This window comes from Lineus longissimus, chromosome 2, assembly GCF_910592395.1.
Source record: "Lineus longissimus chromosome 2, tnLinLong1.2, whole genome shotgun sequence".
NCBI classification, from domain to species: domain Eukaryota; kingdom Metazoa; phylum Nemertea; class Pilidiophora; order Heteronemertea; family Lineidae; genus Lineus; species Lineus longissimus.
In genome coordinates this window covers 1,725,719-1,753,330 of record NC_088309.1, presented here as the reverse complement: position 1 = coordinate 1,753,330, position 27,612 = coordinate 1,725,719, and the positions used below count along the sequence as shown (strand labels likewise).

Here is a 27,612-nt window from a genome sequence, read left to right as displayed (position 1 = left end):
ACATTTTGAATATCATCGCTTTTGATATATCTACGCAACGCTTTACTAAAAGCTTCGGAAGAAGAACTTAGAAAATGTACCCTAAGCACTGACCATTCGACATTTGATCTGTCCGTAGGTTTGAGATCTTTGATTAATATCATGACTATAGGTCAACACAGACACTTACAGACAATCCAACATATGTGACTGTCAGGGAAAGGTTCTTCTTCATCACAGCTCCAGACCACTTAACGCCATACTGACCCATCTAGTTACGCCCACTCTGGTGAAATGAGACGCGTGGACCAAGTTATAGCGCCGGCAGAGGACCTAATATCTTTAATGTCTTAGTAGCGGCAACTCAACTTCCTCTGGAGTCGTTTCCTGAGATTACCAATACCGTCAGGCATGCTTAAATGAATTAGCGTATTCGAACAACTGTCTACGGCGTCCTCGGAGACACCATAAGGATTCACAGGTAATTCCGTCAGTGAATTGCCCATTCATCACCAGGTACCTAAAAGACTAGCGATTGGCTCCTTATTCCGAAACCATTCATGGCCAATGGATTTCTCATAACAACCATTTAGCTTGATTGGATGTCAAGCTAGCGCCTTGACACGTTTTCTCAATGTCAGCAACGAATGGACCCAGTGTCATCACACCCAACGGTAAACATAAACTTCAGTGTTCGCTTTCGTGAGGCAGTTTTTTGTCACTGCTAATGTGCATTTTTTTTCTTGGACCTCAAATGGAAAATCTTGATCGTACCATTATATCTTGAGGAAAATGAGAAGTAACTTATAGATCGACGAAAGAGGCGACTGCAGCACAGATTGATGTGTATGATGAAATACACTTTTTTAACATTATTTCGGGGCCGTTGCAGAGAATGTCACAATGCTTTATTGAACACTTAACCCAGAGGCATGCACACAGTGAGCGAATAAATCTTAATAACCCCCTTTATGAGCTAAAGGTGGCTTCTAGATGCTTCGCTTTTTCATGCTGTTGCCTGAACTTTAGGGGAGGATTCTTTGATTGAACTGCTTTCGCCAGAGGCATGTGAGAAGTAATTCATATCGGAAAATCTGAATTTGAAATCAAAGAAGAGGGTTTGAGATATTCACGTGATTGTTACTCTAGTTTCTCGGATCTAAGACCGGTTGAATAAATACTTAGAAATCCAAACAATAGCAAAGGCGAAACGTGATGGTACGACCAGTCGGACAAGTTGGTGGCGTTCTATCTAAACTGAACATGCTGAATGGCTTAGAACGACCAAAGGATATTTATGGAACTGACTTTAGTTCAGACTGACCGATGAAGGCAAACCAATGAAACACATGCTTTAGCATCGGGGTCATCGCTTTCTTCCCTGATATTATTTCAAGGCTGAACCATTCCTGTTATTTACCACTTTAGTTTCATCGGTGAAACCAGCTCAGCAGATATTGTTGCAGCGCGGCAGAGAATATAAAGCTTATTGGAAACAATCTTAGTATTATTTATTAGATCTTTTTCTCTTTGGGATTACAGTATTTCACTGTATCACTTTTCGGCAGATGTTGTTGCGGCGCCATGGAGAATATATAGCTTATTGGAAACTATCACAGCATTATGTATTTGATAATTTATCTTTGAAATTACAGTCTTTCACTTATCCCTGCCATTATAACTGCCCATTTGATGATTTGGCCTACCAAGACGCCTTGGGAAAGGCAGTTCCTCATTCCTAAACCATTCATCACAAATGAACTGATAAATATTTCGTGCGCCAAGATGACAACGGTCTATTGTCTTTCGACAAAGCCTGCTTGCAGCTTGGCCTAAATTCCAATTGTTCTACCAGGGTTACCAAGGCAAATCTAACATCAACCCCTACGAGGCAGATTTCATGAGGGTCAGTAGTCTAAACCGATAAGGGCAAACCAATGAAACACATGCTTTAGCATCGGGGTCATCGCTTTCTTCCCTGATATTATTTCAAGGCTGAACCATTACTGTCATTTACCACTTTCAATATCAGTTCGCTTCATTGGTGTATTAAACCTATTAGAGGCAGCTGCAACACTTTAAACAAAGGCTAAGATCTATTGTAAATATCCCCTAAAGGCAATTAACAGTGCACCAGAACATGTTTAAAAATGCATTCTAACCGTTAAGACACTCGAGGTGTTGGTATTAAGATTTAATGAAGTTGCCTCCAGCGAGCTGTTTATTTTCTGAAAGAGGAATTTTGTGTTAGATTGCTGTTAACAGGATAGGGCTTCGTTTTTGTGCCTTTAATGAACAGAACGAAAACAGAATAGAATTACATTTGATGGTTGATAGTTGTATTTTGTGGCATAAACGAATAGCCAAAAACACAAGATATGATATACTGTAGATATTTTGATAAGTAGCTGTAACGGTAAATAAGAAATGGTGTAGATTTCAATTTTTTATTGATATACTGAATGACATTCCCAAGCTTCTTCAAAAAAGAAGTAAGGGAACAGTAATTTGCTCCGAGTCGTAGTTCTCATGACAAATTACTGTAGTTACACCATTTAAGTTGTTGATGCAGCAGCGAGCAGGAACGAATTATGTTACGAACTGAAACTGCAAAAACAAAATTGGTGTCATATAAATAAGCAAGAACCTTGATAACCTTGCTCAATTAGGTTTTGTCTACGAAAAGAATTCCACGTCTGTTTTTAATGCAAGTCTTGGTAGTATTTTTTATTCTTTTTTTATTTCTCACAGGTTTTTGAAACGAACATCTCAGAGCTACAGAGATTGCTTACGCTGCAGGAAATATATAAAATAGCCAAATAAAAACCTGTCTTTGAGAACAGCGGATCATTTGTTTCACAGTTCCTTTGATCTTAGGGTTGGTTACTTTTCTTTCGGAAAGAGCTTCTGTTTCTCATCTTTGGTATCATTGTGCTATTTTGAAAATGATTTCCTGCTACATGTTCAAATTGGCCCCCAGGTTCTGGAGTTCGATGCGTGTGTTTCCATTTAGAATGTACAGCGAGCGATTCACTGGCGGTTGTCATGCTTAAAGATGTGATACCTCCCTGAAAATCCTTAGTTCTCTAATCGAGACCACTCGGGCAGACAAAAAATGCAGATCATAGTTTGAAGTGTACCCGAGCAGTCTTCATCAGATAGCCAAGAACCTACAGCGAGGTATTGAGATCTATTCTAAAAGAGTTCAAGGTGAATCTTTGCCATCAAGATCAAACCTAGCGGTCCTTGTCGCGACACCGATGACCGCTACATGTATGATGTAAACGAGGCCTAACTTTTTTCGCTGACAGTCACTGATGTCCGATGACCAAAGCATTTTAGAACATGTGATCGCCTGTATGTGGAGTGCACAATTTACCGAGTGTCAGAATATAACGTGTGTTTGGGAAAGGTTGCTTACCGGTATTTTAGATGGTGACTTTAATACAATTTATGGCTTTAACCACCCTAAACTTGAATTAAAAGTCATGTCTAGGACTCCCTAAACATTCCACTTAAAAAGATAAGCACTGAATGTTCTTACAGTCGTTGACGTTATCTGTAGTATTAGTTACTCCAGTGTTCTAATACACAAGTCAGACTTAGCTTAAGTAAACGCCAAAATGGTGAAAATTGCGAGTTTGATGAAAAACCAGGCACGTTCCTGGAAAGTTTCCCAACAAAATTTGAATAAGCTTTTGTTGACATCGAGTTCATCAGCGCGCTCCCTTCCAAGATTGCATTAACTTCAGACAATAATTTCCTGAACCGATGATGAAAAGAAGGCAAAAAATCACTTTCTTGGCACAATCTGTCGCTGTGACAAATCTGTCTGGATTACCAATCACGACCATAGTGGTTGTTTTGTTGGAGACAATATCGAAATCCGACTGATGAAGCTTGCTGTTGAGAGCTGTTTGAGTGTTTAAGTTGGCCATCTTATTGAGGTTGAGTGACCATTGAGAGGTCCGCCCCAAATGTAGTTGGTGCTGAAGACGTATTGAGTGACCACGACAAATCTGTTTTGATGATGGCTAGAACGCTGCAGTGGTTGGATTCCACGTTGAAGCCAGTGCAGATCAATGGCGATAGCAAATAGCGCTGACGACGACTTGATTGACCTCAGTGACTTAAGTAATTTTCGTCCGATTTAGTCCTGAAAGTGATGGCTGTTTCTGTGGTTTTCTTATAAATTACCTCATGACGTGCAAGCAACAATAGAAGTAAACGTCAGATGATGACTACGAGTAAAGTCTTCAACAGGAGTAAGAAAAACGACGAGACGTTTTCTTGCCTGACTTACAGAATATCGATGCTTACCACCTGCGCTTCGCCAGTCCTCACTATCGGGAAATTACTTAATCTTGGCAGAGGGACACGAAAAAGAAACTGTGGAAACATGCAGGTATAATCTATTTGGCTTTGTTGGCTTCGACCCGACCGACCGATCTGGAGAATCACTAGCTTTGCCCTTGACCCTCAGCAGATCAGTTCGTGTATCTTATCTTCGGAATTCTTCCTACCCGCCAAGAAAAAATAGATACAGCAATCTGCTGCGATGCTCTTGGGAAATAAGATGCATTTCACAAACAAAGAATGTACATTCATCAGTCCATGTACAATGTAGGCAGACACCACAACATACGCTTATGTTCTCCTTAGTAATCAAGAGCAAGGCCGAGCTCGCGTGTAAAGAGTGCAACGTGATCCAGGAGAAGTTCCCCTTGAAAAGCCATTACATCGCTGCACAACTGCTATGTGACAGCACTCCTAAATCTCGAGAGAGGAATGAATGGAGTGAAGTGTAGCTTTCGGATTGAAAATCTATTATCAAACCCTCGCAAATCCTTTAAGTCTAAAAAAAAATCGCCTGCGTCGTCGAATCTAAAGCCATTATCATTCCGTATATTCAACCTGGTCATGTTTAAAAAAGACTTCTTAACTTGGTTTATTTGCTTTCATCCAAAATATATAAGCGAGCTCACCTTATATATATTTGCTTCAATGGTACCAAAGCTTTGAAGAAGTACGTTAATGTAAGCCCCAATGAGATGCTAGTATATTCGTAATTCTTGGATACTAATATATCGTTCAGTATCATTATTTCAGTTTCAGTTACAATTTACTTTGAAGTCTGTGTTACAATAGCTGGATCATACCTTTCGTTATCTTTGTGATTCAGTGGTTGAAATTCGATGAAACAAAAGACAATAAGCTGCACTGACATATCCCAACGCTGCCAAGTATTCTTTATTCGTAACATACATTGTACTTCCGATATACAGATTCTCTAACCACAAATGTGTATATTTCTGTAAATTCCGAAATTGTTACCGGTATATTTTGAGTCGGACAGGTACATGTAGCATTTTTTTTGCATTTGAGACATGTCTGAAAGTCGTTGTCAGTCACGTGATGGTTCCAATTAATCATTTCGCTTTGATCACTTTTCGACTCCAGGTGAAAGATAAAGTTAATAACAACAATAATAATAATATTTAAATGATTTATAGTGCCCGAATCCACTCAGAGTGATCGGTGACACTTTACAAAAGAGAGACATATAAGGAGTGGTAGCGACCAAAGAGATAGGATTTAAGCTGGCACATTCTCTCGCACTGCGTGGAAGTTGATTCCAGAGCCTTGGGGCTGCAGTGGAGAAGGCTCGGTCGCCAAACGTTATCAACCTACTCCTTCTTCTTGGGACACACTGTTCAGTTTGCATCTCCATCGCGAATTAAAGGTCGTCGCAGAAGTGTCATCTGTTCGAAGCATGTTTATTCCAGAGTCCTCACCGATCTGCACTAGAATTAATTGGTAAGGTGATTCAGACATGTAGCGATCGATTACAAGTCGGGTTGTAACTTCTCTAGTGTAAGGAGTTACCAATCTCAGATTTCTGTTGACATACATAATTATCGCGTATCGAATTGCACTTCTGTCATAGATTGTATTTCGGTTTGGACGTACACTCATAACACAGAGATCTCTCTTATTTGTCCGAGATGTCTGGACGTTGGATTCAATCTTTTGTAACGACGCTTCAAGGAGGCAGCCCCTCTACATCTACCGGGCGGCAATGAGCCAACAACTCATTCCGTCGCTTAACTGAGTTACAGAAACGAAAACCAGCCCGCGCACTTTTAATGGCTTATACCGTTATGTTACACTTAAGTAACGTTAGTACGTACAGAAGCTTTCAGGTTTCTTAGTGATGCGGATAATGCTTGAGGTAGAGGGGCATCGTACGGAAACGTCAGTCGTAACCTTTTAAACCTCGACGATATTCCCATCATGAAACGACGAATTGCAAGTCGATCATACAAAAATCTCTAAAACTTTCATCGGAAAAGTCTCAGGTGATCCTGCCATGGAGCAGTTATTACAATGATACACATTCAATTAATCGCGTTACGGAAGCTTTCAGTTCTAAAGTTGCGGAAAATTGGATTGGAAATTCAATGAAAGAAATATGAGTCGGTGAAACAGTAAGGGGATATGATGACACTGGGGTGAATACTAAGTTAACTAGAATAATTAATGGTTGGTTGAGGCAAAATCATTGGAAAATATTCTCAAAGACCAGAGGAATGTACTGAACAAAAGCGGCAATTTATCGGGAAATCCTCGTCATGAATGAACAATTCAGTGACCAGATACACGAAAATATCTTCAGAAAAATGTGCTAATACACATGAAATAGGTCGAAAGAAAGAATGTACAAGTACCGAACAAATATAACATATACAATTTGTGTAACCTAGTATATGTATCTGACTTCAAACCATACCAAAGGGCATGAAACATCATTACTAACATATCCCACACAATTTGCTATACTTGGCTGCCTTTGATGAAGATTATCGACTACTCATTCGAGTTATTAAGACTTTTCAATGACTTGAACATGTCCCCGAGATAAAGCTATCCTTTAAATTGAATCTTACACGAAGCAATCAAATAGAAATGAAAATCTAAATATAGTCCTGAAATCGATTTAGGATGAATGATATTTCTCTCAGCAGATAGTGCATGACTGACGGATAAACCGTCTCTATTAGTTATAAGTGTCTTCTCATTGGGTCGAAATTAAAATATCTTGCGCGTGGACATTAAAGGATGACGTTGCTACATGTTCGCATTATTACCACGCTCCCACCATGCACAGCGTGGATTGCGATAGGTTCGTTTCATTGCTGAATATCATTTTGGTTGTCCAGAATCTGTTAAGTTCAGTTTTATCATTCGTAGTGACACTTTGACGCACAGTATTCATAATGATGCATTCGTGGTAACCCGAAATAAACTCCATTAACGATGATATTATTACTGGGAGTTACCTGAGATTAGCGCACCGAAATAAGTGTGATTGCCACCTCTTCTTACGGAGACTTGTTTGGTGGAAGAGCTCCCGTGGTGAATGATTTCTGCCGCGGGGGGCAAGGCGGAGAAGTCGGAGTTTAGGTCCATATCAATTTTCACGGCAATGTTTGCTCATCATGCTTTTTCAAGCATCAACAGCAGAGATTTGCCGCACCACGATTTTCTCAGTATATTGATGACGATGATGGCAAATAACTAAACTGAGTTTGGACAAAGACATAACAAGACTAGATACATGCCAAGTTACACAACACGTTTGGCACGTATAGATACTCGGCACTACCACGACGATGGTAATTTTTATCGATAAGTGCGCTTGAGGTAACAAACCTACATTTAGCCTTAAACACGATTTCTCCCAGCAAGAGGATTAACAGCAACAAAAGTGCTTTATACGTAATCAAATCTAAGTAAAAAAATCAACATCATCTTTCCCGAAGTCTAAATCTAATATGCCCACATTTGGCAGCCCAGGTAAAGTCTCGATCCCTCATTGTGGACACGATACCAATTGGATGGATGGATATTGCTTTAGTGGTAAATCGTGTTTGCTCATTTCCAGTCTTTGAATAGAGGAAATCCTTTCTATGCTGATGTAAAAATAAATATCCTAGAAAATGGTCGTTTCTACTTTGTACTTTTTTTTTGCTTCTGCCTGATTACCTGCACCACACTCTTTGGCGGATTAGTGTTTCTCTGCGTGTTATCACATAAGGCCAGCTTTTCTCTGGACTGGATGAAATGCATTTTTGATGGAAGCCATCTTGTTGTTTGGATGACATCTTGGCTAGGTTTCTGCCTATTATTTCTCTTCTTGTACTGTTTTTTGCGCGCCAATGCTAGGAGCACCTAAAAGTATGTGCGTTATGCACACACTTATGTATTTGGGCTATATATTGATCCTGAAAGGTACTGGAGATTCGTGGATACGCAGCAAGCTTCAAAAGCAACATTCTGACCCAAAATGTGTACACACGAACATTCTATGCACATTACTTTAGGTGCTCCCACCCCGATTACGGAAGTCGTCCATCTTGGCGAAATTAATCATTATATACGTCTACCACTAAAAGCTTGTATATAATCAACGTACTTTCCCGTGTTTTGTTCTCCCACTGAATAAGAACGTGCCTTATGAATGCCGCGGTCCATCATAACATCCCGTGTTCATATCTAAATCTGGACAGGACGAACGATAAATAGTGATTGATAGCCCCTCGCAATGGCCAACAAATGCCTTGATAGGGGAGATATAGGAATCTTTAATTGCATCTTGAAGATTGCCCAGCAATATTGTGTACACAGGTTGTGCCTGACGAATCTCATATCAACGTCAGCTTGTCTGGTTCGCATTGCATCATGGTACCGTTTTTATTCCAAGAGATATCATTCTAGCCTTCTGCGCAGGCGGAAGTCCCGGCTCTGTAATGTATTTTGCAATGTAAGGCCCATGCGTGGAGCTATTTTCATGACTGACTGTTTGGAGGTAATGCACTTTTATGCCGACGTTCATTAACATTTCCATCAGCATCCCCGATATTGCTGTAGTTTTAATATCGGGTTTCATTTATGAAATGTGATACCTACGGAAAACATCTTGGATCAAACAGAACAGAGGAGAATGTCAACGTTGGTTACCCGAAAGAAAAATTCCCGCAATATCATGAGCAAGTTTTAACTTTTTGTGGTGGTAAATTGATAATCATGACATGTCAGACCACATGAATGAAAACGTTTCTGACTTAACTTAAATCTTGGAATTCCTAGTCAGGGTGTGTTTTGCAACAAGTTTCCGGCTTGCAGAAAACAAGCGACTTTGAATAAGAAGTATTTCAAGCGACTCCTCTGAACACCAAATGGACTACCAAATGGACCGCCTCCCCTTGGGATTCAAGTGAAATATTGACCATCCACAGTTTCATGGCATATATGATTCCAACCCATTGTGAGACTGAGTGAAAGATTGCGACAGCCTTGGCCAGTTGGCGGGGTGCAACTAATGGGCTGCTGTGACATATATACTAGATGTTTGTTTTCAACCGTACAAGCCAGCGCCCAATCTTTTACTTGATCTATCAAATCAAAATTAGGCTGCCGTTCATATCCTCTTGCTGAGACGAAAACGGCCAGCAACACACTTGGGACATTGGCACTCAATTTGACTTAGATGGATGAAGGATTCGGTGGTCGGTCAGCCGGGAGACTTGTGTTTTCAGCAACTTGTGCGATTACTCACGCCGCATTTTCCCTGGTACTCAGTCACGATTGTTAAGGCATGTGCAGTGGAGGCGACTTTTCTCGCGGTAGAATTTGTTTTCTCACGTCGCAAATCGTATCTTATTCAACGTTCCTACAGCCTTCTTTGAAAAGTCTGAATTCGCCATGAGCCTACATGTCAGGGGAGCATCCATACATGGTTGCAACAGGCCTTCAATCACTTTCCATATCAACAGCTCTTTATTGTGTTGACTGAGGCGAAGGTCTGGTGATTTATATGCAGCTTTAATTAGATGCCTATCGCACAACTAGTCTGATGCACAGATGTCTGCAACACAAACGTTAGAATGGCTTTATGCATGCATCGTAGTGTAGAAAGAAACTTTATTGATCAGTGATTATTATTATCAAACGCTGTTATCAGTTATAGCAAGAATTAATTGAATACAATCTTGTTTTGGTTAGATCCGGAATGATCGAATTCAATGATGTAAAGCCGAGAATCCACTACGCCGGCTTCCTGTCGCCGTCGTCGAAACCTGTCTGTCTGCGCGGAGTTGTCTTGGGAAAACAGGCAACAGCGCTTCGCAAACGAGTGATTTTTTATCGCATTATACACCTTTCCAGAAATGGGGCGCTGAGTGTCCGAAATAGTGATGTCATAAGCGGAAACTAGGCCTTATGGTGGAGGGACAAAGGAGATAGTCATGGTTGACCAACACACTTGAATGCCTTTAATGACGGACAAGGGGGAAAAAGTTAGTTCCAATGCAAGCCACCAATTTCGGGAAGCATGTATACGGCCCTCAAATTCTGTCACAGCCTTTACCATATTGTTGGTAGAGACGGTATATCCTCGTACTGAAACTTGTTTGCACAGGCAATGCCCCGACAATTTATTGAATGGCTGCCTTAAATATGTCGCCATCATCCTTAGTGTATTGGTAATACTTACTGGTTGATTGTTATGATTAGGCTACCGGCCAAGTATTTTATTATCAATAAATGAGTATCGTAGCGAAGGACAGAGGGAAGACATTAAAGCATACCATGGCAATATAACGCCTCATCAAAAATGTCATCGGGATTGATGAAAAAAGTACTGACAAATTGTTGGAAGGTTATTATGGGGTTGGAGTTAAGTGATGATGTTTTTTTTAGTATCAAATTGATAAGACCATGCGTTTACAGCATGAATTAATAATCAACCAACACTCTGGCATGGCCTATTAAATTTTGCAACGTTTATCCAGCCATTTCCAGTGAACTCCTCAATATTACATTGTATACCGTAACAATTCATTCAGAAACCGAGCAAGCCGATGAGCTTCTTCACATCGACATGTTTCTCCTCGTTGCTTACAAGATATATTTGTGGGTTAAAACGCCAGGTTGCCATATATATGTTATCACCTCACGTAAATTAACCAAGTGGATCTACACCGCCACATAGCAGTAATATATTGACATTAGTAAATGGATCTCGTGTTGTAGCCTATTTACAAATTGGCAATATCGTGCAAAAATTGCTTTCAGATAATTCAGATAAAATCTGGTCACCGGACACTAATCATACTTGCGTGCGATGAAGCATGTCTCTTTGATTAGTAACAGATATGGGGGATGCTAATTAATATCTAGTGGGGTGCACACTTGGAATGGTTGTCGCACACGGTCGGGCTTTTAGTTACTTCCGATGCCATTACCATTGGAGAGGGCATATAATGTTGATTTGGAGTTGGGGAAATGACCACCTGAACCTTGTCTATTCAATCCATTAGAGTAAATAAGAGTGTTTGTCTGTTGCCATGTTGGTTCATACTTGGCGCATCGCATGACTTTTCAAATCGAAGAAGGAAAGATATGTTCAATTTCGGTTCGAGATTGAGACTGAATTTCACTTTATAAGTAAAGCAACAAATATTCGATGGCGATTTCGTTTCAATTTTGCTCATCTAGATTATTTACAAAACCCACTAAAACAAAATAAAATAAAATGCCTACGGATAATAGGCAGTTTACAATATTCGTATATGGACGATGGAAATTTAAATTCAAGTTCCTATTTTCAAAACATGCACGCATGCGCAGTGAACTTCTCAACGTCGCGATGTCAAATCTCTGCGGGTGCGCAGTGAACTTCTCAACGTCGCGATGTCAAATCTCTGCGGGTGCGCAGTGAACTTCTCAACGTCGCGATGTCAAATCTCTGCGGGTGCGCAGTGAACTTCTCAACGTCGCGATGTCAAATCTCTGCGGGTGCGCAGTGAACTTCTCAATCAACGTCGCGATGTCAAATCTCTGCGGGTGAAGGTGTTTCTATCTAGAGACCTTTCTCCTTGCTCGGAGCATCTTCTTTAGCATGGCAGATCAGCGATGTTAGCCAAAGAAGGATACATCTTGTATGCGCCAGGTGCCTGATCAAACAACAAAGAGACCTTTCAAGTGAGAGTTCGTGTCGTCGCCCCAAGCTCTTATTTTGAAATTAAGAGGAAAATGTCGTCAATAGGTTCCTCTGAAACATTCTGTAGAATCTAATTTTTCTTGATTTTGGTGGTTGTGATTTTTTCCAGACCATTCAAGTTCTAATAGGATTAGATGATAAGCACATTTTTTGGTTTTCGTTCCAGTTTTAGTCGTATTAGATAATTGTGTTTTTAGAACAATGGATGGCAAGTAATGTGATATAAGAGTCTTATATCATGTCATATCATGTATATAGCACGCCATACCATATCACGCCGTACATATCAAATACAATGTGATACAACTGTTATGTCAATGTAATAAAGCGTGAATTGGTCTTAAAACATGAAATGGTCCTTAAGGAATATCGCCAGCAGCGAAAACAACAACCAAAAGCAATCCTGTTTGTGGCAAGAGACCACTTTATCCATTGTTGTACATCCAATCTCGATAATGCCTGTCCCTACTCCAGCCGGCGGGAATCAGTTACGTCATGCCGTATTTCGTTGTTACGGGACTCCCTCAGGGCCGCAAGTCCCTCTGTACATTTTTTACACCAAATTTTATTCTCGATGGATTTGAACCCTGTCTCAGGAGATACAGTAATAAAACTGTCGCGAATGAATAAATGATAGGTAAACTCAATTTGAAACTACATGATTGCATCAAAAGTGGAACTACATCTCCTCAAGTGATTGGTGATATTTAATATTACGTACAAATTGGGCATTGTATTTCTCTGATAGCGTACCTGGTAACGGGAAAAAACCCAAGCCTGCGTGTGGCTCAACCGATGTACACCAGCTGGCTCTACTCCAAATTCTACGACTTCTATCAAATATCTTCTACAGTGCGTGTAAATTGGATTATAGGAAGCCAGGGAGAGTGAGCACCCCTTGGGAAGGCCAAGAAAACATTCCCGAAATCTCCTCGCTGAAAAGAGTAATGACATTGGGTAGCGGAGTGTTGTGTTCCATTGCTGATTGAAGTTGTCATTGATTAGATTAGAATCTCAATGGCAGTGTTTGAGCATATGGCCTCTGGGGGCTAACATTATTTGTCAAGACGCTGGCGTATTCTAGAACTCGATACCTGACAAGACCATAATTGTTGAATATACAACACAGACAACTGAAAGGCGTGTGGACTGATAAAATTACCGCCTTTTGGCAAAAAATGTCAACAAGTATGAGGTGCTTTCGAATATTTACATGTACATAATAATAAGTGAGCAGTTTATGAAGCAGTCAATGTAAGCTATGTACCCGGTGAGGAGATCGAAAGTCAGTCGACACTTGGCCTTTTTCTTCTCGGGGAAGGGTTCGACACATTTATTCATTTCCAACTTGAAATGATGTCGTTATAGGAGATCACCAGCCGTAAATCAATGTGACCTTGCCCTTGTCCCCTTGAGCGGTATTTTGTATGAATTAAATTGACCGATTCCTAAGCTGACAACACCTTACGTGTTTATCGCTTGAAGCAAAAGATCCCGTCTTGATCCTCTTGATATCGCTGATGAATGGAACCACACGTACTCGTATGCCACAAATCCCAATCTGTATCAGTCTTTTAGTACCATCGTCGCTTTGCATCAGTACAGTGACTTCAACGAGGGTTGGATGGAATGCACCGTCTTCAACAGGCATTTTGATTGACATATTATCCTCAGGTTAGCGTCTAGACGCGAAATTGTTATTAAGCGGAAATAAGAACATTCGACAGAATCGATTGTTATTCACATTCTTAAGCTAAGAAATCAATAGCCCATCATAGTGTGGTTCTGCATACCAATTCCTCGTCCATATTTGCATTCAATTGTGAAGATATTGAAATGATGGAACCCAATATGCGGATAACCAACTAAAATGGACTCTCGAGGTTTAATTTGTTGGACGTTTTGCAGACAGTCGAAATATGTTCGGTATTCTGAACTTGATTATAATCTTGTGGAAATGTTTTGTTGCTTGCAACACATTGTATGTCCAGACTAGTCTGAAATATGTATGATAACCACGAGCCGTGTGTACATTATTTCTATAGAAGGTTTGTAAATATGCATACCTGGCTGCGGTGTATACGCTTTTTAGACGCCGGGGAGTGTACTTTTATAGGCTACAGAGGCTTGCAATTCGCGGGTTATATTTCTTTTTGATTTGACTTCATCAATGCACCTTCGTGACTTCCTGGTGCTAATGAAAGTTTTTTTCAGTTCATCAGATATTTGGGAGACCGTTCCCTCACTAAAACCAATTGCTGGTTAAATTAGTCGCGTAGGTTCAAATGCCACGATTGTGTCCTCGCTGATAGGCAAGTTTTTTTATCACAAAACATACCGCGATCCATTAGTATTATCGGGTTTTCGTCCTTCGCGGTAAGCTAGTACATAAGATCATACCATTTCTTCCATATTGCTCATCACCTGCGCCCTCAAGAACTGATATCAAGGTTATGACGCCGAACACCTGCTTAGGTTGCAGACAGGCGAATGTCTCTGGAATTACAAGCGGCGCGGAAGAAAGCAACACCGCTAGGAGTGTTCCCGGTCAGAAATAGTATCAGAAGTCTTCAGCACATGGACGTACATACGACTAAAGTGGTAGTGGGAACAAGCGACTAGGCTTATAAAAGAACTCGCATATATCTAAAGATTTTGTGTCTTTGATAGTGTAAGCCTTTCTTTCGAGTAACAACCGTTATATACTAAAGACACGAAGCGACCGGTAAATCATTCACTGAATCTTATGCTTGCCTCAAAAGATATATTGGTAACTGATAATTTCCGTTAAGTGACGGTTATCTCCTTTATGGACTCATATGTCTTGGTGAAAGATCACATCCCTCGGTGTGCCTCAGTAGAATGGAATAGAGCCACTCGTTTAGAAGTGATTTCTTTTGTTGAAGAAAATCTCCATAGCACCTTGTATCTCCAGAGATGTCATCGGATATCTTTCAAATTAGCCAGTTTGTCTAGAATTAAACATTAGGTAGGCCAACAAGATCCTGCCAAATCCTTTCTGTGCTATAGAGTAGCAAAGTAAAAACACGAAGGCTTCAGGATTTTAGAAACCATTATGGGTTTTACATTTTACAGAAAATTCTCTACGGGCTGCATATCTGTGCTGGCAGAAATACAAAAATATAATTTCAAAGCTAAAAACGTTGCGTGGACGTGCTCAGACTAGATAGTTTACTTAAGGAGTCAACCTAAGGTGTGGTTGCAGTCATAAAGCCCCGAAGCATCGCCAGATTTTTATCCGTTTTCGGTTTACATATTGCCAGGGGGGATAGACTGACACTCGCGAGATCCATGCCCATCACCGTCATGAGCAAACGTGACCAGATTCAAGTTGTCGTTAATTTCTTGCGTCTTGAATCAAACATGACTATAATTTCCTGGCAGTAACTCAGTAACCTTTCTTACATCACGATTCCAGCATCCCAGCGAGGCTAATGATTTTTTTTCTCAGATAGAAACGCCAAAAATAATTTTGTTCTGTTTTTACTTGACTTACTTGTATCACCATATCAGAACAAACGTGAGGTGACATACTGTTTGCCATTTTCGATCAGCCATGGCTATACGTTTTCTCCATGAACCTGCGCAAACAAATCAACCTTTGATATTAGTTCCTTTCAGTTCTCAGCTCGTAAGAGCATTTTTAGGTAGCGATAGACGAGAGTATTTTTTCCCCATTGTTTTCAATTCATCTAAACTTCAGATCTATTGGCCTCGTCAGTGACTATTGATGTGCATCTTGCGCTCTTTTTCTTAGCCAAGTTCACCTGCTGCCTACGATGCGAAGTCGTCCCTTAAAGCCTCCTACTATTAATGGCGTATAATTGAGATCATTTTGCTGTAATTGGTATCATTGAAATCAAACACCAAATGCTAAAAGACCAAATATAAAGAACAGGGCATAAGTGGTGATAGGTGACGTGCTATTTTAAAACCAGGATAGACGCCTGTTATGGCTTTGACGATATCATGCCTGCTGGAAAATCGCATTTTCAAAAGTACGACGCGAAAGCACCGCCCGTTTTTTTTCTTCTTAAAGATGTGAAGGCATAATTGATTCCGTATTGCAAAATTAGTGAGCGCGGTGGCGTACTGGTGCCTGACTCTCAATCAAAGGATCGTGGGTTCGAACCCCGGTTCAGTCGGTTTAGGGATTAGGATCATTGATGATGGGATATCCGATGTGAAACGTTGTTTTTGACAATAATCATCACAGAATCTTTAATTGGACCTTTATCATTAAATGGTGCATATCAATTACATTTGTAAGACCCTAGGGTTAATTTCCACAATGAGAGTCATTTTGATTGAGACATCTTTGCCATGTCTCCATTTCATAGGCAATTTGCAGTGATGTTGAAAGTGCCACTAACATTTCGAGTCCAACATTAAGATTGGGAAGCTTTATGCATATACTATGTCTTGTCTGGTATTTTCTTATATCACGGGGGATATTTGCCGATAAATAACCCGTCGATGGGCAATTACAACAAGGTAAAAAAACAGGTAGATTTTAGCTGGCTTGAAAACAAGAGCGCTATTGATGAAATTTATAATCCTATCAGCTAACAAAGCTAACGCCAAGCTATGAGCACCGGGATTAGTTTCGCATTAATCTCAAACTGAAACAAGAACTGTTAGCAAAACACGTTTTCTCGATCGGAAATGTTTTCTCTTCGACTTAGATTATCTAGATTAACTCCTTAAATTGGGTTCTTGACAGGTGTTCTGAGTGTAACAAGTAATAAGTTTCCGAATGCGATTTTATTCATTCAGATAGTCGCTTCCTTTTCATACTCACGACTGTATCCTACATGTAGCCGTACTGAAATAGCAATGTCTGAGAACGAGATACAGACATGCAGTCACCTGTTCGGAAAGCTAATATTTGGTGGTACCTTCTTCTAAAAAATAGTTGCTCCTAAACTAGTTATAATGACAGAGCAACTAGAAAATCATTTCAACTGTTCTTCCCCGAAGGAATTACTTTAGTTAATGAGTTGCCTACTTGGTGGCAGGACTGAAGGAAGCAGGCTCGGCCACCTAGGAGTGAAATAATGAACTAAAATCATTGCTCTTAGTGAGTTTTGATATTCTCGTGCTGAAAGTCAGTACACCTGGTTAACATACCACTATTTTTGATGGAACTTTGATTATGTGGTGTTTTTACCTTATTCATCCTGTACGTTTGTACGTTTTCCTCGCAATGTCGTCGCAAATGTCGGTGGTGTCGTCAAGTCCGGCGTGAATTCATTTACGCCTCACTCGTTGATCGGCACTGACACTTTAAAAATACTTCATACATGTACTTCGTCGTTCGTAGCTCTCCGTAAGGCGGCGGCAGTTGATACGTACGCTCCTTTTCGTAACGTAGTTACTAGTTCCCACAACGCGGCACTAAGCCGGCTGGATCTTCTACTTATCATTGTTCATTCATGATGTTCGCCAGGCTTCTCCTGATCCCGGGTTTTACTTCGATTGTCTACTTTGTGACTAAAGGGCTTCATCGTAAGAGAGGGGATAAACCACCTCAAATTTAATACTGGAGTTGCCACATTTGCGGCCTCCATTTCATCGGAATGATTTAGGCCATTCTGACTACGTATCATTCTACTTTCTATACCGCATACCAGTCCACCCTCTCAGTGCTTCGGGTTATTTGTAACCCCCCCCCCCCCCCCCCCCCAGCGTCAACGACACATTTTTCATAAAGCTTACTTAGAAATAGAGATATGTTAAAATGTCCAATTTTTTGAAATGCTAACGAAAATATGATAAAGTTATGATGTTTTGCAGTCTAGTATGGATACCAATTATACAAAATTCAAACGTCATCGGCCAATAATAAAATAAATGTAAAATTTTATGAGATCTCGTGTAAGATTTGTTTACTGTTTATCATCCGCTCTATGTTGGAAGACATATCGATAAAAGATGGTTTGATTACATCTGTAAACATTTTAAAGATGAAGACCATTTCGCTACCATTCTCCGCAATGAAAGCAAGTTGAGACATTTTCTGGCAAACAACACTATCGGATGCATTTTCACAATAAAGAAGCAACTTCCTTTACCGTCCACTTATGTTACAACCTACGCCCAGCTGCAGAAAATATCGTTTATGTAATGCGCATCATTTCATGTGACGGGATCCATTTAAAAAAAAACTGCAACAGCTTTCGTTGCACATTCGTTAGTTTTTTTATCCAGAGGCACGATCTCGCTTTATATTTCTGCAAGTGACTGCGTTTCTGTCTTTGATCCAAACATCGCACACTGATTAGCTTCCGGAATTTTTCATGTTCCTATTTCTATTGTCACGAATACTGGTACAAGTATGACTGTCAGATGTTTCATGGCGATTGTGCAGACATTCGACTTGCAACGTCGACATGACCGAAACTATAAGAACATATTGGTGATTGGCTGCAAGACACTGTAACACTACATTCGTTATTGGAAAAACTCTTAACGTCTCATCTGTACACGACAGCGTATTATTACAAAGCATCTTTTGTTCATTCACGGCTTCCTTATGTAATGCTAGACTCCAGTAACTGCAAACGCCACAGTGGAATCGTCTTGGGTACATTCAGTCTTTTTGCGGCAGATACCTAATGTACTTAATGTCTTTACTCAGATTTCCATTCTGCGACTCCCTACCCGATTGGCACTATACTATTCAACTTCGCGATCAAGGAACATTTTTCATGCCTTTGTACGTCTCACGACAAAATGAAAGCTAATATCATGTCGTTTATGTAGAAAATCCAGAAGAAGCTTTCTGTATGAAGCCCAGCTGGTGTCGTTTGGTCTGTGTTATTCCATACTTTGTCCTCTGTTTCTATTGTCTGCTTCAGGAGTGATTTACATACTCTTCACCTGAAGGCAAACTTCCCTTTTATCAATAACTTTAAAACCAGGGAAATTCAGATTGAAAATTTTCAAATTTTCAAAAGATTCATTGGATATAAGGTTGGCGTATACAAGATCTGGGCATGAATATTTCCTTACATCAGATGGATCTTCCGTGACACATGGATGGCCCGACATTCTCATTCAGGTTTGAAAAAAATACAAGGATTTTTCTTCTGTCCACTGTTTATATCCATTGGATTTCCTATATTTATCCCTTGGATATAACTTATCTGACCTAAATTCAATTTCACTTAGATATCTATTTCATATATAATCAGAAATTCTCCCGCCTTATATCCAACTGATGTTTTGCAAAATTTTGCATTTGCGGGTATCATAATACAGTATCACAGCCGTACAGCTTTACAGCAGGTTTAAAAAAAAACGTTCCATAGTGCGCGTCTACCATTTTTCAAGTAGTACGGTTTTGATTCAGCTTACAATGTACAGTATGTGTGTTATATCAATTCGTCAAAGGCCACAATTCAATGGCTTTCAACACGTTGTTCTTTTACTCTCCATCTGTGATCATCAAACCAATTTACGGTCACACACCTGTCATTTGTAAGCAGTGTGCTTTGGTTGGCCGTGTGTTATATCAGGTCATGTCGCTGAAATTGCTGATAAAAATCTGAATGTACCGGTAAGCTGCATATTGAGGTTTACTTAGTAGTTTGCCGCTGGTTTCAATGTTTGCTTTTCTGACTCTTCATTTGTGGGTATTACGGCACCATTGTTCTGCCTTTTTCATTGTTTTGTTGAATAGAGAACGACAATAAGCCGCAATTCTTCCTGTTGTTGCAGCACGGTGATATTAACGTATCTCGAAAAATCTGGATATAAGCTAAATGTATTCTCTTTTAATCCTTGCAGAAGTTCCGTGTTGCCCTAGGCCAAAATGACGGTGAATCGAGAAAAACGCCATCTGATCCTGGGATGGGGTTTAATGGAGTGCCTATTTTTCAGCGGAATAGTTTTCGGTTGGCCTGGATTCTTACAACACATTCTTCTTCACAACGAATTCTTCTTAAAACTATGCGAAAATGGAACTATCAGTGAAAACGGAAGTACGGTTGTAAACGTGTACGGCGTGTTTAACGTACTGCCGAGGAAAGTATCCGAATTCGATCTGGAAAAAAGTGATCAAAACTTCGGTTCTGCTAATATTGTATACACACCGAACAATGATAACTCTGTAAGGAACCTTACTATCGATTCGAATGAAGGCACAAGTGGGGAAAGGTTGTCCTTTTATAATGGACCCCGCTCGCAGCGATTACGGCGAGAGGCGGAAATGGAAACGTATTACTATGACGAGGAGGACTTGTCTATGTTCAGAAAGATCTGGTCTAATTTCACGTGTCCCCGCCAGGAAGCGGAGCTCCAGCGGGTGTACGTGGTGTCACTATTCGTTGCAAACTTCTTATGCATTTTTGGAGGAATGATGTTCGACTTCCTGGGAACGTTGAAAACTAGGATGCTTATCATGTAAGTACATGTATAGTATATACACATTATAAGTATGTCATTCACTGAAGTGTGAATGTAATTGTCCATCAGATTGCTCAGACTAAAATTAATACAAACAATATCTTCTTCGTACAGCAAAGGTTTGATGCTTTGGTCATATCGTCTGTTGGCAAATTGTCATGCTTGAGACTGACCCTCAGTGCTGTCCTTGACGAAAATTCCAAATCGCCCACAACCATACCAGCGATTATTGGAAGATAAATGTAGTGAAGAGGTTGGATGAGGTCATATCCTCTCAGAGCATGGCATATGTAACGGGTGAGCGTCTTATCCAACTCCGGCCCAGGAACTGCATGGTACAACACATCACTATGCGTTCAGGTGTATCTGAAAGCGCCATCGAGTATATTCATTGTGAATGAGATTGGTTGTCTTTTTTAAGGCTGGTCGCCGGCCTAGCGAGACATGGCAGAGCTTTGCATAAAACACTTTAACTAATCAGCTACTCTACATTCACGTACGTGTAGTTGGGCAGTTAGGAAGCAGTGCAGAGATTCACTCATCGCACTCAATGCCAGCACCATTTGCCCAGCGTGATATATCCATTTGATCGCAGAAAATGTCACGCAACCTTAATATAAGGGCCATCTTTGGTCAATAATGAAATTACCCCTTACAGTTAGGAAATGAATATCGGATACCAGATTAGCCACAATGGCCACTGCAGTCGTGACCTGGAGTAAAGCGTCGCCGAGAACCAAGGGTGGCACTTGGCATTTATGTACACAAAAGGAGACAATTTATCCTCTATTTGATGTAAACTGTTGTAGGTACGACGCTAATGGTGGATTATCCGAAAATAGATATTTTAAATTATTCCCAGCGGTGGCTGATGGGAGTCCTGATGGCAATTTAGGTTTATTACATACATCATACTCTATTTAAACTTTGAGTTGTATTCAAGTGCACAACAGTACTCCTGGTTTCAAAGATTTCTGTTGAACTAATTTTTCACAGTTATTCAAAACACCGGACGGTATTCGCTCTCCTGCGCTTTGAAGAGATCACGTTATGAGACTGTTCGAGAAATTGGCAAATAGCTAATGTGCTAATGGCATATGCTTGTAGACAATAGTTGTAAACGGTTTTCGTTAATCGCGTGGCTATCGTATATCTATATTCCAATATTTGGCCAATCAGGTCTTCCTATCAGCCAGCCGTCCAGTATTTGTTCAGCCGCGACTTGGCGTAAGCACTATTGACAACTTTCAGCGTCAAAAGCAAATGTTCGAGCCATATCCGGAGACTGCCATTATGCTTTTCCTTTATATGTACACGTTGTACATTTCCAGTTGTTAAAAGTTTATGAGCAACATTATTGGCATGACATTCCAGGACATCGTCGCGGAACCAATCTTGAGCGTCAAGGTTTTTGTGTCTTGTCAAGATAAATATATTGCCAACGTTTAAAGGCAGTATAAGAGTTTCAGGACGCGCGGAAACTGTCTTCTTTAAATACAGTAGTTTTACATGTCGGCAAAAAGAGGCCTTCCTTGATGAAGCCATTCTATCAGCCCCTCCGCCGAGCCTTACTTGGCAATCCTGTTAATGACCTCCAAGCAGCAACCTAGCTAGTTTTTTATACATACGACGTGATTCAGGCATATTCCCAGAACCATGAACACTAGAACAGGGAAAACAAAGACCCCCAATGACGTCACTCGCGCCAATAATACTAACTGAACATCTCCGCCAGGAAAGTGCATTGACAAACGTGCACTTTTTTCTCAACGTTCTTTCCTCACGTTGCTCCACATCCGATTTCTGACTAGAGACGGCCGTTCCCCGATTCAAGTCGTCTCAATCCAAAGTATATTACGTGAAACTGCGAAAAAGGAAATGACGACGCTCAAGGAAATGAAAACGCTTGGTTTATAATATTCCGAAGTGAAACCAACTAGAAATCGAAAGTCATTTTTAAATGGCTAAGGAGTATGTCTTTAATTGAGATCCGGGTGACAGCTAAAAGTACAACGTATCATTCGATTAATACTGACCCCAGAAAAAAAGTGATGGCCCGAGTGTGTGTGTGGGTGTGTGCAAATGTATGCGGTCTCTGAAAGTAGACCATTTCAGAACGTTACTCCTCTTAAACACATTGACGTACGCATATTTAAGCTCATACACTAGAGGGCATTCCGAAATAAGAAAGACTGCACGACATTTTACTGTGACTCAGTTTCCTCAATCCACAAAGCAAATTTAGTTTAGTATTCATGGAGCGAGAGAAACGCCGTTTTGGTTTAACAACATCGTATCTGTTCGGCTTGGCCATCGTCTTCAGTAGGCGACCATCCCCACTCTACTTTGCCCGCTTGTCCCTTTCTTAAATGACGAGACGGAATAATCAAAGTGTAGTCACGTCTGAATTAGGAAACCCGAATAATTGCATCTCCTATAGCCTCCGTTATAGCCTGTCGTTACCAGCAACATCATAAAGCAGAGTTATCTCTCGGTGACGGAAGCCCGGGTGCATTTAATAAACAACAGGGGCTGCACGATATGCATCCGAAAGCTATTCATTCAGTCCTGTCGTTGACGGGTCAGCAGATTTGATAGTTACGCAATCAGCCATCTCCCAGTATGATTTCTCAGCGGTGATAATGACAGGAATATTCCGCCAACATGAAGCTAAGAATGGTTTTTTTCGTCGAAGGAAAGGATCTAAGTTTTTTGGTAGCAGGTGATTATTTCTGACAATACTTCCGCTTTTCACCACTTATACTTGCAAGTAGCACACACACTGAGCAACCCATTGCAACTGACAACAACTCCTTGCAACGCAACCAAAATGACATTGCACACTTAGCGATCCTTCAACATATTATACGACGGACATTGTACACTAGTTAGGCCAACATCAATTTATTGTAATAACGTGTGCCAAGTAGCAAGTTTCTTGTGATGGGATGTAGTAAGTCAATACTGGCCACCTAGGCCGACCAAGGGCTGCACTGGTACTACATAGCCGAATCCCGCCCGAAGAGTTGATGGGAGCGGACTAAAAATAGCAAATAAAGCGCTTTCCACTACTGGTATCTCTAAGAGTTGAAACAGAATTGGAAAAAAAAACCGTTCAGCACTTACTGTAAAAAGCTTACTTTTGCAACAGGAGGAGAACATGCATACTGAAGGGATAATCCGCCTTGTCTTAAACTCTTTTGACAGATCATAGTATTTTCATATTCTTTGTATTGCTTTCAGTGCACTCCACACGGCTGCAACCGTGTTGATGGCTTTCAATGGGCCTGGTAGGTACTGCTTTCCTTTGATTTTATCTCCCACGTTTAACTGATGGTTTCGCAACTAGGTACCGCAGTGGCCAAAATGATTTTTATTTATTGATTTCATCAAATCCTACCAACACTTTAAAACGTTCTACGTGCATGATGAATGACCGTTACCCTGAAATTTCTATCTAATTGCATGGTTGATGGACGACGCATTAAGGTGTATTTCATAAGAAACTTATCATTGACAGAAATCGAACCATGACCTTTTGTTCCTCAAACAGCTGCCCTGGGAGGACTGGGAGGATACGATGTCCTGCCCCCCGAACCATTGCTTTTCGTTGAACCAGTTTCCTTTTTTTTCCAGATATGTCTTGGTTGCTTTACCCCGGGTTAGGCTTGACATCTTTTGGCGGCCTTCTCATCTTCCTGACCAATGTCCAGATTTCGAACTTGTATGGCAGCTTGAGATACATGGTGGTCGGGCTGTTCGTTGGTGCCTTTGATTCCAGTAGGATAGTCATGTTCTTCATCGCGGTAAGTCAAAATGCCCTTCTCGATGATTTCTAAACATGAGTTCGCCAGATTATGGGGATTAATTCACGATGGCTTTCCCTAGTCATCTGCAGATCTCTGGGTAGCTATTCGATACGTGGAAGACCTCGCCTATTCTTATTCGATTATCGTAATCACATCAGGTGCACCAATATGTTCGCCAGCAATCGTTTGTATGTAATATGATAGAGCTTATCATCAAAGTCATATCCATCGATTCGACAGGGCTGGTAACCTGAATGTTGCCAATTTAATAAGGAACTGAGACGGGGGACGGAATGATGTTATCATATTTATATGTGACCTCTATGATACACCACCAACATCATCTCAAAACAAAAATAGATGCATTGTTTCTGTAGTCCGAGAGTTTGCTTGGTGACAATGACAACTCTAGGAGATCAAAGTCACCCTTAATTTATGGTAAAGTTTTAAAATAGTTATAATTTTAGGCAAATGCCTAGTTCCAATGTCTTAGGTCCGATGGCAGCACCTGACAGTGACGAAGACCTTGTAAAGATGTAACAAATGTTATACGGATTAACCGTGTCTCTTTGTTGTATATCTGATGGTTAGGACCATGTTATTCAGAAATGACTTTTGCCACTGAGACAGTAGACCAGCCCGGCCCATCCCTCTAAAGAATGTTCCATTTCGCTACCCGTTTCGCTTTGACCCCAATGATGCTCTGATATGCAGGGTGTGTCAGGTTGTACATGGTGCAGCAGGTCTGGCAGATAAGGTGGCCTGCCAAACATAAAAGGAAGGTGTATTGAGATAAAAGGCACACATCGAGGATAGTAACAAGACATCTGAAACGGAGGATTTGCGATGTTCTTCTGTTCTGACTCTTGAGAAAATGTGGGTCTTCGCTCTACAGTTTTGTTGAAGCTATGAAGACATTTATCTTGCGAGACTAAGGAGTGTACAAGGCCTCGCTATGTGCAAATCGCGCTGAAGAAATTCCTCTTGCATGATCTTAGAAAATCCACTCTCTCGGTGTCTTCTGGAGTCAACTTGGCTGACGCGCCCCGTGGTACCGGTAGATAGTTCTCGCTGCTTCTTCCGCCTACGACGCTGATTTCCCCACTGCCTGTGCTCAATGCGAGTGCTGATAAATCACCCAGACAAGTTGTGAAAGAATGGACTTTATCCTGACAAATTGCTTTCAGGAGTGTTAATAATTCACGACTTTCTCATTGTTGACATTATGAACGATGGCCTCTGCATGTAGCAATTATTTTGAGCAACCCAATCCAACGTTGCAGTTGATGTAGACCAACCGTTTAGATAATGTGAATTGTGTGTTGGAAAAAGGTCTAGCAATCCAATGTTTTGTCAAGATGTGACATAACCTCTTTCAGCATTTGCAGTTCGAGTTAAATGCAATATACATGTACATGTAGATGCGTGTGTTCTTTTCAGCAGCGCGCTAAACCGCGCACATGCACCGTCCAAACCATTTCTCAACCAAGTACAGTACATGATTCACACTGACTGAACATTGTTTCCTTTATCTTTTAAGATTAACAGCCATGAGATAATGAACGTCCAAATGTCCTTTATGTTCATCACGGTCAGCATCATCCCATTCCTCATAGGAACGATTGCCTTACTACCAAAGGGTCGGATCCCGTGGCCACTGCCCGAGGACTACGGTCGAAGAAGGGCGTCCGCTACCAATGGATACCTTATGCGAGCAAACAGAGGTACTACGGTATAGCTATGCAGTGAATGGTGAATCTACACTGACGATGTACTCTTTCTGTATCCTAGTACACGCGGCGCCTTTAGAATAAAATTCATTAAAAGTCGTTACGCTTCTGAAAATGCTCATATTTTTATGAAACAATTATATATTCATACTGTTAGTTGTACGGCGATGATGACAATATGACCTTATCCTTCTGGGGTAATAGGCCTTGCCTCTCCTTCCGCTTTTCATATCACCATCTATCATTATGTGAACTGTCGGCCTAACTTGATTTCAATTCCGAGAAAGATCGAGTGGGCGTCGACCTCGTCGTGATAGTTCGATCTGTGACTCTCGATTGCAGGCATCACTTTTTTTCCCTAATAGCCATCACTTTGAAATCTTTTGCAGGTTCTCAGAAGCGACAGAAGCGTCAGTACAAAGCTAAGTTCTCCGAGATCATACGGACGCCACTTTATATCAGCCAAGTAATATGGTTCTCCGTTCTTTACCTTCGAAGTAGTTTTTTCGCCAGTAGCATAAAACTACAGTTAGCATTCGTTTTCAAGCAAGAGATGACGATAGGTAAGGCGAGATATAAAAAACATAGTCTCGTCATCACTCGCCCCGATTTGGGCCGCTAAAAGACCCCGAATTTTCTGGTGTAACACATTGGCGACTCTAGTTAGTCCTTTTAAGCTGTGAAGAACACTAAAGTTTCATTAGACCTTGGCTCATTCTTTGGAACCTGCACTTTTAGGGAGCAACAGCTCATAATATTGTGACAATATACTCATACTCCTTTAGCTTTTTTGTATCAGATTGGGTGCCCCAGCGACACAGCCCAAAGAGACTGGCTGGAGTTAGTCGGTGGGTTGGGTTAATCGGAAACCTCGTATTCGCTTCGAAGCCTCGAGTAGTACACTGTTAAGATCTGATCATATCGAAAAGGTAACAAATGATGACTTGATAACTAGAACCTTTAAGGCATTGTGGGGACTTTTCAGCAAGGCGAGTTAATGGAACCTTCCTTACAGATAACAAAAGGTGTTATATAGCTACCTGAAGCTCCTCGGGATATCTTAACCTTAGAAAAATGCGAAAGATTACCAGTGCGAAAACCCAGACAAATAAAGCCAAAGGCGATGTGTCGTTTGTCATACAAACCAAGCATCTTATTGAGTCTTGGTTGATGTTTTTAGGGATCGTCTATAAATGTGTTTCACAATTACAACCACAATGAAGGTGGGCGGCGGAGATTGCTTGCTATGATTGTCCTTAGTTAATGAATCAAAAGGAATTTAATTACAAACACTTCCTATATTCAGAAACAACAAAAGTGTTAAAATCTATCAACTCAATTCGCTAGTAAACATTCTTCTCTAATCCATTCTTGATACGTTGTGCTAGTATGGAATTTTCAAAATTATGAAGGACATACGTGTCGTGAAAAGATTTGGTTCATTCATCAAAATGTCTCACTGCCATTGGTATTTCAGTTGAAAGTTATCTGCAAGTTTTCAACATCATTCAGTGCTTTGGTATTCTCATCGGTCCATTTGTGGGTGTCGTAGTAGACCGACAGACTAAGGCTTTCACCGGTAAGTACCCCTTGTCCGTAC

At 40.7% G+C, this 27,612-nt stretch overlaps 1 protein-coding gene across 4 annotated transcripts in view; it reads left to right on the top strand.

The window, feature by feature from the left end:
- Nucleotides 1–27,612, top strand: part of LOC135500707 (equilibrative nucleobase transporter 1-like) — a 51,755-nt gene that overhangs the window by 19,171 nt on the left and 4,972 nt on the right. For 3 of the 4 annotated variants that reach the window (XR_010449512.1, XM_064792328.1, XM_064792345.1), the window contains exons 2-7: nucleotides 19,856–20,470; nucleotides 23,717–23,763; nucleotides 24,110–24,279; nucleotides 25,823–26,006; nucleotides 26,402–26,575; nucleotides 27,490–27,591. Coding sequence is in view for 3 of the 4 variants with exons in the window: in XM_064792328.1 (XP_064648398.1) it covers nucleotides 19,881–20,470; nucleotides 23,717–23,763; nucleotides 24,110–24,279; nucleotides 25,823–26,006; nucleotides 26,402–26,575; nucleotides 27,490–27,591 (1,267 nt within the window). In the remaining variant the exon portion in view is untranslated. Of the gene's footprint in view, nucleotides 1–19,543; nucleotides 19,626–19,855; nucleotides 20,471–23,716; nucleotides 23,764–24,109; nucleotides 24,280–25,822; nucleotides 26,007–26,401; nucleotides 26,576–27,489; nucleotides 27,592–27,612 lie in introns of those variants that run through there. The other variant, XM_064792338.1, reaches the window with a different exon arrangement.